The sequence below is a fragment of the Periophthalmus magnuspinnatus genome, chromosome 1 (assembly GCF_009829125.3).
Source record: "Periophthalmus magnuspinnatus isolate fPerMag1 chromosome 1, fPerMag1.2.pri, whole genome shotgun sequence".
Taxonomy (NCBI): Eukaryota; Metazoa; Chordata; class Actinopteri; order Gobiiformes; family Gobiidae; genus Periophthalmus; species Periophthalmus magnuspinnatus.
This window is the reverse complement of record NC_047126.1, coordinates 18,146,678-18,161,908: the sequence shown is the minus strand read 5'-3', so window position 1 is coordinate 18,161,908 and position 15,231 is coordinate 18,146,678. Positions and strand designations below refer to the sequence as shown.

Below are 15,231 nucleotides of genomic sequence, written 5' to 3'. Positions count from 1 at the left end.
TAACCCTCTTGGAACAACGCCCTGCTTAGGTTTTAAATGACGAGCCTGGGGTTTTAAATGGTCATATAAAACACATGCAGTGGAGCAGGGATGAACCACCGTGCAGCTAAAGTTTATTGTTATGGTCTGTGCTTGGATGCTTGGAGAATACTGTTGCTCTTAAAGTCAGCTTCACATCCTGGTTTATTAAGGCTGAGCGATTTGAGAAAAATATCCTACTGCAATATTTCTGACAAGCATTGCAATTAGATTTAGGATTTGTTTTAATTAAAGGATGAGGCTCTAAGTTTACATTTTAAATGGATCCAGGAGAATTGACAAAAAGACTGAACTGACAAATTAATGCATGAATCACAATTCAGAACATGCTTGTACAGATCTATCAGGGTTGGCAGTTTTATGAAGAATAAGACATAAGACAGACCTTTTGTGGTTTGTGTAGGAAATCCTGGTAAAAAACAAAACAAAAAACGCAGCGTTTGCGATTTGCTGATCTCTTACAGCCCTGGTCCCTATTTATTAATGCACCTTTTCTAATAACACAAATACAAATGAAGTTTGGTCTTCATTGTTTTGTCCAAAACAAAGTGTTATATGGTTTGAATAATTTATGAATTACTGGCTTATATGAGAACTTTAATGTTTTTAGTCATGGACAAATGATTGTGGTCTATAAGTTTCAATGATTCAACAATTTCTTAATTTAACAAGAATGGAACATAACATAAGTTTTCAATCAATTTTTTTATGTGTAGGCGTGAACAATTAGCACTCATTAAAAAAGGCTAAACAATTAACATGAATTACCATTAAATTACTACTTGTGATTTTGTACTCCTGTCTCTTTAATGTGAAGTGCATGTTATAGTCCCACTGCGTAACTTTTTAGTCAAGAAAATAGACTAAAATGAAAGCAGGTTTTTTATTGTATTGAATCCACCCATACAGTGATGTTGGATCTCCACAAACCTGACTCTTACTCAGCCTGGAGTAGGGCTTCCACCCGCCTGACGCCATGGAAATGTTGTTCTTCTGGTTGTATTATTCCACAGTATGGCATTAAACATATTTATCTCTGCAGAGAATGTTACCAAGTACAGTTTAACTTATTTCCATGGAATTGTGCAAGTGACATGCCACGTCCAGAAAGTTACACTGTGTTGCTTTAATGTAAAGATTTCAGCTTTTTAAGACAATCAGGGGCTAGACTAAAAGCAGTGGATATATTAATATTGCCTGCAGTTTACTTACATTAATAAATTGAAATAAAATTTCCATACAAGGAAGTCTTTTTATGTGAAAGTACATGTGGCATCAAAGCATAGTTCACTCTATCAGACAGAGACTATACTCAGTTAATGAGTTTGAAGCGCTGTGTGAATAGTCTAAAGATCAACAGAAGCTGCTAAAGTTAAAGTTAAAGCCAGTGACATGTTTTAGCTCAGCTAGTCCACTGTTAAGAACACAAACATCTTAGGATTAAGCATAGGCTTTGCACTGCCACAATGACATAATAAAGCCAATCCCTATTATATATGGGAAGAATAACACATTTTGAGTTGCGCTGTGGGGATGGTGTATAGGGGTACAGTTCTCACAGTGTTATTTTATAGTACTTTACATCCTTACTGCTGTTATACAATTATTAAAGTTTAATGAATGAGGTTTTTCATGATTACACTGTTGATTAATATTTCACTTTCCTTTTTAATTTATTCTGACTTTATATTTATACGATTTATGTTTTTAATGCTGCTCTATGTGAATGATGTTTACTAGAGTGATAGTATAACCTCTTTATTTAAGTATCTAAGTGTCTTTTAGAGTTGAAAATGCCTTTTCTATATCCACGTGTCATGTGATGTAGCTTGTCTCAGTGGCTGTTACTGGAGTATGTCGAACATGTGCTAAACACATCCGTTACCAAGACAGAGGAAGTCACAGCTAAATCTTTTTTCTAAACTGCACTGCTCTTATCTGCTGTTACCATGTTATTCACACTGCAGTCTGACTAAACACAACATTAGAATATTTGCCTAGTGATAAAAAAGGCAAAGTTTCAGAGTGGAGATTTGAAAAAAGTATTGCCATTAGATTAGAACTTTTTCTTTTTAAAAATCAAAAAGAGACTAAAAAAGAAATGCTAAGCTACAGTTTTTTTTTCAATCATTTTGACACTTTCCTCTATAGAAAATTGACAAAATTCACACAAAATAATTTTAGTTTTCCTAATCAAAAACTTAGATCAGCAAAATGTAGGCAAATTTGTAAAGGGCTGCTCAATTATGGACAAAATTATTATCACAATTACTTAGCTCATATTCGAACTCACGATTATTTCAAACAATTACGTCTAAACGGTCAAAAATGATCCTGTACAGAATGTTTTGTGATACTTAAGTTTAAAAGCAAATGTAGAAAAGTGTCCTTGCTCCAGGTTTGAATTTGAAGAAAGAGCACACCTGAACACATCAACATAACATACTGTACCATAACATACTGTACACTGACACATCAACAGCACCTCTACAGTCCCTTTTCCTTTTACACCATTCTGGACAAAAACTAATTCATTGTATTTTCCCTTCAAAATGTTTGTAACTGAATATAATAATAATTTGAATGATGATTATAAATTTGATTAATTGCACAGCCCTACTAGAGGGTTATTACAATATACTGAAGTCACTATTTATACTTGTCCATATGGCACACTGTTCATAACCACAGTCTGAGCCACTTATTGTGCAAAGTCTCTGTTGACAGTCTTATGTTAGTTTTTGTCTATTTTAAATCTTTATAGAAAAATTTATCTTGATTTTGATCCCATGTTCTTATTTTCCTGTTGTCCTTAACCTTTGTGTTGCAACACCGTAATTTCCCCATTGTGGGACAAATAAAGGCCCATCTTATCTTTGCTTATCTTATCTTTGTTTTCTGCAGGTAACACCGTATTCTCAGTAATTGCTGTTTCTGTTAAAATTCAAATTCTCATTCAATTATTAAGAATTCCTACATTTCCTCTTTCTTATGAAAAGTGTCATGTGCAGCAAAACAACTTGTTAACTTTCTTAAGAAAAAACCTAAACAGAAGTGGGTGCAAAGTAGGGCTGCAGCAAACAATTATTTTGTTGAGCTATTAGTCAAGCAATTATTCTTTCGAAGAAATGAGTATAGTGCCAAAACGAATACTTGATTACTAAATTAGTTGATGATTAGCTCAATAATCGATTAGTTGCGATTAATCAGTTAATTTGCTTCAGCCCTAGTGCAAAGACGCAGAAGATTAGTCATATTAAAAAGAAAATGTAGAGAGAGGTGAGGAGAAAGTGGAAGAGTGGAAGAATGAGAGGGGGGGATAGGGGAATTACTGAAAGGAGAACAATGGAGGGACAGAGAGAAACAGAAATAAGAATGAAAGGGAAAAGAAGAGACAGTGTTGAGAAAAGTGATAGAAATGTTTTGTAAAAGCGAGAGGAAAGAAGTCAAAAACAGAAAGAGGGGGCAAAGAAGTGAGGGGGGGGAGAAAGAGATGAGTGGGTTAGAGGTAGAGAGAAGGGGGCAGAGACAGAGAATGAAAAAGACAAGAGAGAGGAGAGAGGAGGGGTGAACTGGAGTGAAGTTTTCTCGTTAAGACAAGAATTATTCCCGTAAACTCCTGCCATATCTGCTCCTGTTGTCTGCCCTTGTCTCTGTCCCTGTCTGTGTCTTCTGCCCCGGTCTCTATGTGGGGACAATGCAGCTGGTGTGTGTTTTCAGCGTTGTGGCTCAGAGCTGAAGAATGCTTCTTGCTCATTCACAGCTGCTGCAGACCATCACAGACTTTACCTCACATTCACACAACAAAGTCTAAAATACACACACAAGTATGTGCAAAAACAGTACTGCTATAGGGCTGCAACTAACATTTATTTTTCTCACTGTTTCGACCATCAAGTATTAGTTTTTGATCACCTGATTTGGCATTAATATGAGAGTCTGTTTGACCTGGATGAAGCCAAAATGATGATAGATTAAAAATAAAATAAAATACGTTTTTCATCAAAAACACTAAATTCATTCATATTTTAGCCTCTGTTGTATTACTAAAAAGTAACTTATAATCCTACTGAGTTTCACGTGAAAATTCCTGAAAAAAATACCATCTGGGTCCTCAAACAACACTATAGAAAGTAACTTGGTAAAACAAGCACAAATACGTGACTAAACTTATAATAAATGGACTATAATATAATTTCTGGAGTTTATTTTGTTGTCTTGTTGTTCTTGATAACAAGTGACCACTTTACAAGTCTCACAGTATACTGACATCATGCAACCCTTATAACTGTCTGCATTGGGCTGCCCTGTCATAAGAGCTCCTCCTTGTAAAATCTGTTTACAATCTCATTCACTCCACCCAGTCTTGAGCCAAATTCAAAACAGTTGTACACAGCTGCATGGAGAGCCAAAACATACACTCACTATGGAAACAAAATGCATTATACCAAACAATATAAAGGTTCTTAACTATGGGTTCAACTTTTGTTATATGGGTGGTTTTGGTGAGAATGAAATGGGTAGACCTAGAAATCAAGTTCTGTTATAGACATCATCATTTAAGTTTCTGTTTCTGTTTATTTAAAGTAGGCATCTTGGTCCTGGAGCATGCAGAAAAACACGGGACACGTTCTTGGAGAATAATTGGCAGTTCTAGAGATAATCTGTCATGATGTCAGTTTTCCCTGTCCTCCCGTGCTCTCTCCCCCTCCCCTACCTGTGTGTCTGGAGCTGGGTGGAGTGCCTGACTCCTCCCGTGCACACCTGGGGTGCATCAGCCTAATCACCACCACCTGCTGCTGAGTACAAGAAGGCTTGGCAGTCTACACTCGGTGCCAGACCGTCCGCGTGTAAAACGTGAATGTTTCTTGCTAAGCTTTGTTATATGGTACTTTCCTGCAAATGCTCATTTGGATTTATGCACCCTCCAGATTCCTGCCTCTACTCGCCCAGCTCCTGCCGCCACGTTCCAGTCCCGGTATCGCTTCCAGCTCGTCTTGTCTCCTGCTCGTCTCGTCTCCTGCTCGTCTCGTCTCCTGCTCGTCTCGTCTCCAGCTCGTCTCGTCTCCTGCTCGTCTCGTCTCCTGCTCGTCTCGTCTCCTGCTCGTCTCGTCTCCTGTCCGGTCCTGGTCTCTGGTTTGTCACCCGCTCCCCGCTCTGGTCTTCGTCTGATCCGCCTGCCCTGGTACCGCACCTGCTTCTATCCCCGTCCTGGTCCTGTCCTGCCCGCCTCTACCTGCACCGCACCCGCCTGACCCGTCTCCCGCTCCCCGGTTCCTGTACCTGCTCTTGTGACCTGTTTAAAGACTGCATTTTCACCGCTGTAAATAAACACTGTTAAAACTGCTCTGGTCTGCATCTTTTGGTCCTATCCGCACCGTTACGACAGAACGGTCTGGCCACTATGGACCAAGCAGGCTCAGATCCGGACCAGACGCGCCGCCTCACGCACTCTCTCCCCGAGGCGGTGCTGGGTCAGCACGAACAATCCATTCGAACTCTATTGGAGCTAAATCAGACATTGTCCCAGCAGGTGGCACAGCTTAACCACCAGGTGGCCGCGCTCCTCGTCACCCCGCCTGCTGCAGCTGGAGCGCCACCATGCCTCCCGGAGCCGAGAGGCACGGATCCGGAGCCGTATGCTGGACAACCTCACCTCTGTCGCGGATTCCTGTTCCAGTGCGAGTTCATGTTCCAGCAATGCCCTTCTCGTTTCAGCTCGGGGGCCACCAAGATCCGATATATATGTGGATTACTCCGGGGCAGAGCTCTCCAGTGGGCAGAGGCGCGCCTAATGAAGACGTCTGTGGATAGCCTGGATTTTAATGAATTTGTGTCCACGTTTAAGCTGGTGTTTGACCACCCGCACTACCAGGACAATGCTGCCTCCCGGTTATTGACTCTCAGCCAGGGCTCCAGGACGGTAGCGGATTATTCCATTGAATTCTGGACACATGCGGCGGAGCTGGACTGGACGGACAGCGCGCTGCGGGCTGTGTTTGTGCGGGGCCTGAACGAGACTTTGAAAGATGAATTGGTTTCCCGGGACGAACCCCCCGACCTGCGGACCCTCATCTCCCTCACTCACCGTATAGACAATCGCCTACGGGCTCGTCGCCGAGAGAGACGCCGGTCACCGGCCCCGCCGGAGCCACGCGCTGCCCCGCCCCCGCCGGATGAGCCCATGCAACTCAACAGGACCCTTGTGTCGGCCGAGGAGCGTCAACGGAGGCGTCGTCTGGCCGGGGCTTGCCTCTACTGCGGTGAGCGCGGACATTATGTGGTCACTTGCCCAGTTCGGCCAAAAGGGGGGGCCCACCAGTAGCGCTGGGAGTACTGGTGGGCGAGCAACACATCCTGGACTCTTCTAATAGACTGCGGCTCAGCGCCACCCTGTGCGTTCGCACAGAGACCTTATGCGTTTCCGCCCTTATCGACTCCGGGGCTGAGAGGGACTTTATTGATGCCCAAGTCGCGGAGCAGCTCGGGGTCTACCTGGAGCCCCTCGAACGCCCCTTAAATGCCCAGGGGCTCAATGGACGTTTTCTGGGGCACATCACTCACATCACAGAACCTGTCACCGTGATTCTGTCCGGCAACCACCAAGAGAACCGTCAGTTTCATGTCCTGTCCTCCTCCGCTTCTCCTCTGGTCCTTGGTTACCCCTGGCTACGCGCCCACAACCCTGTTTTCGATTGGGCCAGGGGCGGAGTTTCGGGCTGGAGTCCCGATTGCCACGCCAAGTGCCTTCGGTCCGCCCTCCCTCCGGCCGGGAGGTCCGTTCCTGTCGCTGATCCGTCCCCAGACACCCCCAATCTGTCCTCGGTGCCTGCTGAATATCACGACCTGGGGGAGGTTTTTAGCAAGAGCAAGGCCCTCTCTTTACCGCCCCACCGCCCATATGACTGCGCCATTGACCTCCTGCCGGGTGCCCCACTACCATCTAGCAGGCTATATAACCTGTCTAAACCTGAACGCGAGTCAATGGAGGACTATATCCGTGGGTCCCTGGCTGCCGGAATCATCCGCCCGTCCACTTCACCCGTGGGAGCGGGGTTCTTCTTTGTGGCTAAGAAGGACAAATCCCTGCGGCCTTGCATTGATTACCGGGGTCTGAACAATATAACTGTAAAGAATAAATACCCGCTTCCCTTACTAGACTCGGCATTTACGCCCCTCCACGGTGCGACCATCTTCTCCAAGTTGGATTTGCGGAATGCGTACCACCTGGTGCGCATCAGGGAGGGAGACGAATGGAAGACGGCCTTCAAGACACCCCTGGGACATTTCGAATACTTGGTTATGCCCTTCGGTCTCACCAACGCCCCTGCCGTATTCCAAGCCCTCATCAACGATGTGCTCCGTGATTTCCTTAACCGATTCGTCTTTGTTTACTTGGATGACATCTTGATTTTCTCGCGGTCCCCCCAGGAGCATCACCAGCACGTTCGCCAGGTTCTCCAGCGCCTCCTCGAGAATAAACTGTTCGTGAAAGCTGAGAAATGCGAGTTTCACGCAGAGGAGGTCAGCTTTTTGGGCTTCATTGTGGGGCGGGGCCAAGTAAGAGCTGATCCTGAAAAGATCCAGGCTGTCACTGAGTGGCCCGTTCCTACCAGCCGGAGACAGCTCCAGAGATTTATCGGCTTTGCCAATTTTTATAGACGTTTCATCCGGGATTTTAGTAGGGTTATCTCGCCCTTAACTAAACTCACCTCTCCTGCTTTGCAGTTTGCCTGGTCTCCTGAGGCGCAGACAGCCTTCGAGAAGCTTAAGAGACTATTTACCTCCGCTCCCATCCTGCACCAGCCCGACCCTTCACGGCAATTCATCGTGGAGGTCGACGCCTCCGACTCGGGAGTGGGGGCCGTGCTTTCGCAGAGGTTCGACCCCCACAACCGCCTCTGTCCCTGCGCCTTCTTTTCCCGGCGATTGTCCTCGGCCGAGGTCAATTATGACGTGGGGGATCGGGAGCTCCTTGCCGTAAAGCTGGCCTTGGAGGAGTGGCGCCACTGGCTCGAAGGGGCGGAGCAACCATTCATCGTCTGGACCGACCATAAAAACTTGGAGTACATCCAGTCCGCCAGGCGCCTCAATCCCCGTCAAGCTCGTTGGTCCCTCTTCTTCAGCCGCTTCAACTTTCTCCTCACCTACCGCCCCGGATCTCGGAACGTCAAACCAGATGCCCTCTCCCGCCAGTTCGCCCTGGAGGATAGCCCGGTCACCGCAGAAACAATTATCCCCTCCTCGTGTGTGGTGGCCGCGGTCCATTGGGATATCGAGGACACCGTCCGAGAGGCCCAGACCAACGACCCCGACCCAGGTAACGGCCCTCCAGATAAACTGTTTGTTCCCGATTCTGTCCGGTCTCAGGTGCTCCAGTGGGTCCATGCCTCCCGTTTCGCCTGCCATCCTGGTGCCGGTCGCTCTCTCTCCCTCCTCAGGAGACGCTTCTGGTGGCCCACGATGGACACAGACACCCGGGCTTATGTCGCCGCCTGCCAGGTATGTGCTCGGGCCAAGGCCTCCCACTCACCCCCTTCTGGTCTCTTGCATCCTCTCCCAGTTCCTCGTCGCCCTTGGTCCCACATCGCCTTGGACTTCGTGACGGGCCTTCCCCCTTCCCAGGGGAACACGGTGGTTCTCACCATTGTGGACCGCTTCTCCAAGGCCGCCCATTTCGTTGCCCTGCCTAAGCTCCCCACAGCCAAAGAAACTGCCGACCAGCTGACCAGTCATGTCTTCCGACTCCACGGCATCCCGGTGGACATCGTGTCCGACAGAGGGACCCAATTCACCTCTCAGGTATGGCGGTCTTTCTGCAACAGTTTGGGGGCCACGGTTAGCCTCACGTCCGGGTTCCATCCACAATCTAATGGGCAGACGGAGCGGGCCAACCAAGACCTGGAGTCGGCCCTACGGTGCACAGCCTCCGCCAACCCCGCGACCTGGAGTACTCACCTGCCCTGGATAGAGTACGCTCACAACTCCCTCGTGAGTTCCGCCACTGGTATGTCTCCCTTCGAGGCATCGCTGGGATATCAACCCCCTCTCTTTCCCACGGAGGAGAGGGACCTCGCCGTCCCGTCTGTTCAGCGCCATCTCCAGCGCTGTCGCCGGATCTGGAAGAAGGCCAGGGCGGCCCTTCTTCGGGCTGGAGCGCGCACTAAGGCGACGGCCGATCGCCACCGTGTCCCGGCGCCCGTATACCAACCTGGCCAGATGGTTTGGCTCTCCGCCAAGACGGTCCCGCTGAAGACGGACTCCCGTAAGCTGTCCCCCCGATTCCTGGGACCGTTTAAGATCATGAGGATCATAAATCCATCGGCGGTGCGCCTCCAGTTACCCCCGTCTCTCCGGATTCATCCGACCTTTCACGTCTCCCAGGTTAAACCAGTCCGGACCAGCGACCTGTGCCCTCCGGCCGATCCCCCACCGCCCGCCCGAGTCATTGACGGCCACCCGGCGTTCACCGTCCGCCGCCTGATTGACGTTCGTCGCCGTGGTAGGGGCCTCCAGTACCTCGTCGATTGGGAGGGTTACGGTCCGGAGGAGCGATCCTGGGTGCCCAGGGCACGCATTCTGGACCCCGACATGGTGAGAGACTTCCACCGCGCTCATCCTGACAAGCCTGGGGGTCCACCAGGAGGTGGACCTTAGGGGGGGGGTACTGTCATGATGTCAGTTTTCCCTGTCCTCCCGTGCTCTCTCCCCCTCCCCTACCTGTGTGTCTGGAGCTGGGTGGAGTGCCTGACTCCTCCCGTGCACACCTGGGGTGCATCAGCCTAATCACCACCACCTGCTGCTGAGTACAAGAAGGCTTGGCAGTCTACACTCGGTGCCAGACCGTCCGCGTGTAAAACGTGAATGTTTCTTGCTAAGCTTTGTTATATGGTACTTTCCTGCAAATGCTCATTTGGATTTATGCACCCTCCAGATTCCTGCCTCTACTCGCCCAGCTCCTGCCGCCACGTTCCAGTCCCGGTATCGCTTCCAGCTCGTCTTGTCTCCTGCTCGTCTCGTCTCCTGCTCGTCTCGTCTCCTGCTCGTCTCGTCTCCAGCTCGTCTCGTCTCCTGCTCGTCTCGTCTCCTGCTCGTCTCGTCTCCTGCTCGTCTCGTCTCCTGTCCGGTCCTGGTCTCTGGTTTGTCACCCGCTCCCCGCTCTGGTCTTCGTCTGATCCGCCTGCCCTGGTACCGCACCTGCTTCTATCCCCGTCCTGGTCCTGTCCTGCCCGCCTCTACCTGCACCGCACCCGCCTGACCCGTCTCCCGCTCCCCGGTTCCTGTACCTGCTCTTGTGACCTGTTTAAAGACTGCATTTTCACCGCTGTAAATAAACACTGTTAAAACTGCTCTGGTCTGCATCTTTTGGTCCTATCCGCACCGTTACGACATAATCTTTAGGATATCCTTTTTCTTACCTCTGTCCTGCCTGAAGTGGTGCATTTCCTCTTTCTTATGTAAAAGTGTCATGTGTAGCAAAAATCTAAGTTTCTGCTTATTCAAAGTTTGCAGTCTATTTATCTACCTAACTGTCTGACTAATTACTACCACTCTAGGTATATAAGACAACGTCAGTAGACTACCATATGCATTGCAAAATATTACTGTAAAATTTCCAAACATCTTGATCATTGCATCCTGGAGCATGCAGAAAAAAACACAATCATGGGACACTTGTTCTTGGAGCATAATTGGCAGTTCAAGAGATAATCTATCCTCTTTCTTACCTGTGTCCTGTCTGAACTGGTGCATGGACTGGAGGTCTATGATGTAGGGCGCCAGGCGGCTGTCCACTTGGCCCAGGACCACGCTTCCTCCGCGGGGGTCGCTGCTCCTTATGGCCGCCTCAATTTGGTGGGACACTGCAGGGCTGTAGGGCCGCCAACGTCCGTGCTCGTTCAGCCATTCCCACACCACCACCGCGGAGCCCATGAGCATGCTGCTACTGCTGGCCCTGGACGAGAAATCAAGAGGTTTTAGACGACAAAGAGCTGTATTCCGCTGCCAAGTAGTGCTAGCCATCACCGAGATGAGTGAGGAGTTTCTTAGCCAAAATAAATGGGTCCGTCTGCTGCTAATCCAGAGGCCAGCCAGAAACCCAGCGTTTGCACTTGTATTTCTGTCATGCAGTCATTATTGCGCTATCTACCTGCACATGTTCACGAGTAATTCTCAAAGAAATACATGCAAAATATGACCCAAAACAAGACAAAGCCATTTCAGTCTTACATGAAGCAGCGGCTGAGCTAACGCCGGGACAAGACGCCGATACATTGTTGCGCGAAGATCCGAGCTGACTGCATGGCAAAGCGGGGAAATCACAGCCCTCCCTCGGCTCTATTTGGTCGTAACGCCGTAATAAGGAGCTCGGATATCCGTCACGAGAAGCGAGGGCTCGGTAAACTGGACACCGGGCTCCGTGTCTTCTGCTTTAGCTTGAGCCAAACCAAAGCGTCCTCGTAGATTTCCAGCGCGGGGGCCTTTACGCACGGGGCTTTGTGTGATTCTCGTCTGGGTAGAAGAAATCTCGCCTCGATGTGTTATCAATTACCCGTTCTCACTTCAAATTTATGTAGAAACAGCCACTCTAGGTAATAAACCGCTCAGGGAAAGTGAGGATCTTGACAGGTTTTGTCCATAAAGCTCCCGTTCTCTGGGCGTAGCGGAATCTTAAAAGTGGTGGATTCCTACAGCGCGCTGCCTCTGCGATGTTCAATCACAAACTGGTTCAACTGGTCCGTGGTGATTACTAAACATCACACTACTATGGGACAGAGCTATATGGCATGTTCTGAGTCTATCTGACCCATAATAATGTGTTATTTCAGTTTTTCTATGGTCTCAAACTTAGTAGCTTTGAAAATGTGTTTGCTTTGCGTATTTAGCCTATTTAAGGACTATGACTATGTTTAAGATGACTTTTTTATATACACAACTTGTTATGTCCTCACCTGTTGAAATGATCTTCTGTCTCGCTTGGAACAGATTTCAGGACCGTCCCAAGTCTTTCAATAACTCCACTTCACCCTTTTGGCTGCTCCATTGCGTTTTATTTTTTGCAGGTAGTAGTAAAATCCTACCTATTCTCAACAAAACTTCAATTATACACCGCGCTTAAAAGTTAACACTGATTGATAAACGGGTAATTCATCCATAATTGAAGCGTCTCATCGCTATCCACGCGCTATCCCACGGCCTCCATCTTCGTGTTGTCGTGAGAAACCCTGGTCTAATGAACAGAGGGGCTTGGAAAGACAACAGCCCCCGGGTTTGGGCACCACTCCACGCCCCCACAATCTCCCACGGTCCTTCACAACCCACAGCCAATAGACGTGCAATAGTCCAACCCTCATTTCATTTGCACAAAACATCAATTAGGCCTACTTATTAATTAATTGGATGGGTCTATCTGATTGGCTTAACAATATTAAACCTATTGGTGAGTTTTAAAATGCATTAGGCTATAGAAAAGTAATGGATATAGACATGTTGCTACATTATCCCATATTGTTGGAAAATACATCCTGAGACTACATTTGTTGTAAAGACCTAGGCATATATACAGTAGACTATGACATTGACACAGAAACTCTATTATTCAAAGGACAAAATTATTCCAAGGTTTCACATCAACATGGAGCATACAAACGTAGGTAATAGTTAATGCTATTCCATGAAATAAATCCCTCCAAATACAAAATAGGGAGATCTTAACATCCATGCGTAAAAGTCAGTCACTGCTAAAAGAAGCGCATCACTGCCATCTACTGGACAATCTTATGTAATGTCACGACCCTCAGAGGCAATTTTCATAACCTGTGGTCATGGTGTGTAACTGGAGAGAAACAAGTACAGATCATTTTAAAAACGTTTGAATGGGCTAAAATAAATAAAGTTGATGGAAAATTCGAAGGCCAATATTTCATTTAGTCATAGTTGGTGGAATTTCATTTAAACACTTAAAGGTTAAAGTATTATCTATGCTTTATGCTCAGTAAATCCAACATTAAAAATCACATGTAGACGAAACCAAACCGAGTTCATGAAACCAGACGCGAACAGTCTATTTAGGCGATTATGACGTCAGTGCCGTCATCCAAGGCTCCATAGCTCAGGGGTTAGAGCACTGGTCTTGTAAACCAGGGGTCGCGAGTTCAAATCTCGCTGGGGCCTGGAAACCTTTTTATTTTTTCCACAATTTTAAATTTAACATTGACATATCTTAATTTTGCTGCACATCAAAGGTACACACGGAGTCGTTTAGCTGCAAAACGCAGCGTTTTATATCACGTGACTTTAGACCATGCTTTGGATTTATCACGAAGCTAATTTATAAACACGAGGTTAGCTTACTACATATGATTTGTGCAGAACGTCATCGCGTATAAACACATGCAATAGAAACAAATATATTTTACGACAACCTTGTAATCAATGCGTGACGCGTTATAAACATTTGGTCAGTCAACTCCTTATTTAAGCTACTCCGCGAATGTTTGACTGTTGAGTGTTTGCTAACTTCACGCACGTGTTTTACTAAATGTTGTGAAAATGGTGGGTCCTTGTAAATTTATCACGTAATGTCTTTGCGCCAGCATACTATACTCACCATCGCTTTGTCTGTCTGTGCAAATGATGTGGATGGATTCAATTCAGACTTTTCATACATCTTGTACGTCAACAACACATTTTCGTACAAGAATAATAATCTACATTGTTACTGCGCATGTCAGAGCCCGGATAGCTCAGTCGGTAGAGCATCAGACTTTTAATCTGAGGGTCCAGGGTTCAAGTCCCTGTTCGGGCGATAAATTTTGTTTTTTGCGCGTTCGTTGCTGCAAACGTGATAGTTAATTATCACATTCTAAACATAGACTGTAAGTTTCTATCCTCAGCTTAAAGGAACTCTATAATTTAAAATGTCTTAAACATGAACTTTCTGTGTCCCCAGATATGAGGGCAACGGTAACAGAAGTGTGTATGTGTACTGTATGTGTACTGTATGTAAGTGTAGGCACTGTTTAGGCACTTTCTCCCCGCTTTCTAAACCATAAGTTAATTGAAACATTGTTTCCAGCACTTCCGGCACTATTTCACAGCTGAGAGCATATTATAGCATGTAAAAGGCATTAACATACAGATAAAAGACAAAAATGTGTTGAAATAAAAAATAATCCAATTGTATTTCAAAACAAATCATTGTTTTAAAAAAAACTCACATTGATTTTAACATCAAATGGCTTTGAATAGTTTTAGTTATTCCAACATTGTGAAGGAAAATTCACCATAGTTTTGCTCATCTGCTCCAGGAGATGAAATGCATATGTGCTTTTTGGTTTTGTAGTGAATCACGCAAACACAAGCCACCATAAACAGCAGTCCACCGCCCACAGCTGCGCAGTACCAGTGATAGAAGCCAAAGTGAAAAGGACCTGCATGAAAAACAACATTTATTACACCAACCTTACACTGAAACATATTTTTTAAATGCACTGTAAAGAAGCAAGGTATTATTTAACAGCTACACAAGCTTTGCTCAAGATTTGGAGCAGTTAGGCAAAGTTTTACTACAAGTTGCATTCTTTAAAAAGTTTATAAATAAACAGCAATCAAATCAAATATCTTATCATGTATCAAAATAAACAATTCTTCTTTTTGTTCTAAATTTGGTGATGTCTTAATCTCAGATGATCAGCAGGGGCCTATTTAACGCTATGAGACTGTGGAGATGAATAATGGCACTACTCTCTGAGGCTATTGTGAGGTGTCACACGAACCCAAGCTATTTGCAAAGTCAATTCATGACCATACCTTGAAGTACAGTTCCAGATCCAATCAGCAACTCTGTGTTCCAAAAGGCCATACAGAAATACATGCCCAGGTCGCTCTGTTTGATATCAGTGATGGTGAGAGAGCGGTTCACAAAGTCCACTGTAAAACGGGGCTCAGACTGGTACTCTAAAAAACAGAACCATAATCCATTCTGCACAGATCTGTTCTATTTGGATTGACAAAAACAATGCTGATGATACAGCAATATCAACATTTTCACTATATTTTGTGTGAGTTCCTGGGGCTAAAATGTATAACTAGCAGCAGAAAAGAGCTACATACAATAATTATTAGTTATTTCAGTGCAACCAAAATTATGAAACACCTTTTCAGTTTTAATGGTTTGCAAAGTAAAAGTTA

At 46.0% G+C, this 15,231-nt stretch overlaps 1 protein-coding gene and 2 non-coding genes across 4 annotated transcripts in view; 2 read left to right on the top strand and 1 right to left on the bottom strand.

Annotated features, from left to right (window-relative positions):
• Positions 1-12,273, bottom strand: part of LOC117376408 (E3 ubiquitin-protein ligase DTX1-like) — a 41,999-nt gene extending 29,726 nt beyond the window's left edge. The window contains exons 1-2 of one of the 2 annotated variants that reach the window (XM_033972890.2): positions 11,991-12,273; positions 10,767-10,993 (exon numbers count right to left, since the gene is read on the bottom strand). In XM_033972890.2, coding sequence (XP_033828781.1) covers positions 10,767-10,977 — 211 coding nt within the window. In that variant the 5' untranslated portion in view covers positions 10,978-10,993; positions 11,991-12,273. Of the gene's footprint in view, positions 1-10,766; positions 10,994-11,268; positions 11,750-11,990 lie in introns of those variants that run through there. The other variant, XM_033972880.2, reaches the window with a different exon arrangement.
• An 866-nt stretch (positions 12,274-13,139) lies between these two features.
• Positions 13,140-13,212, top strand: trnat-ugu (transfer RNA threonine (anticodon UGU)). Its single transcript has one exon. It is a non-coding gene; the product is annotated as a tRNA-Thr (tRNA).
• Positions 13,213-13,773: 561 nt separating this feature from the next.
• On the top strand, positions 13,774-13,846 carry trnak-uuu (transfer RNA lysine (anticodon UUU)). Its single transcript has one exon. It is a non-coding gene; the product is annotated as a tRNA-Lys (tRNA).
• Positions 13,847-15,231: the final 1,385 nt, after the last annotated feature.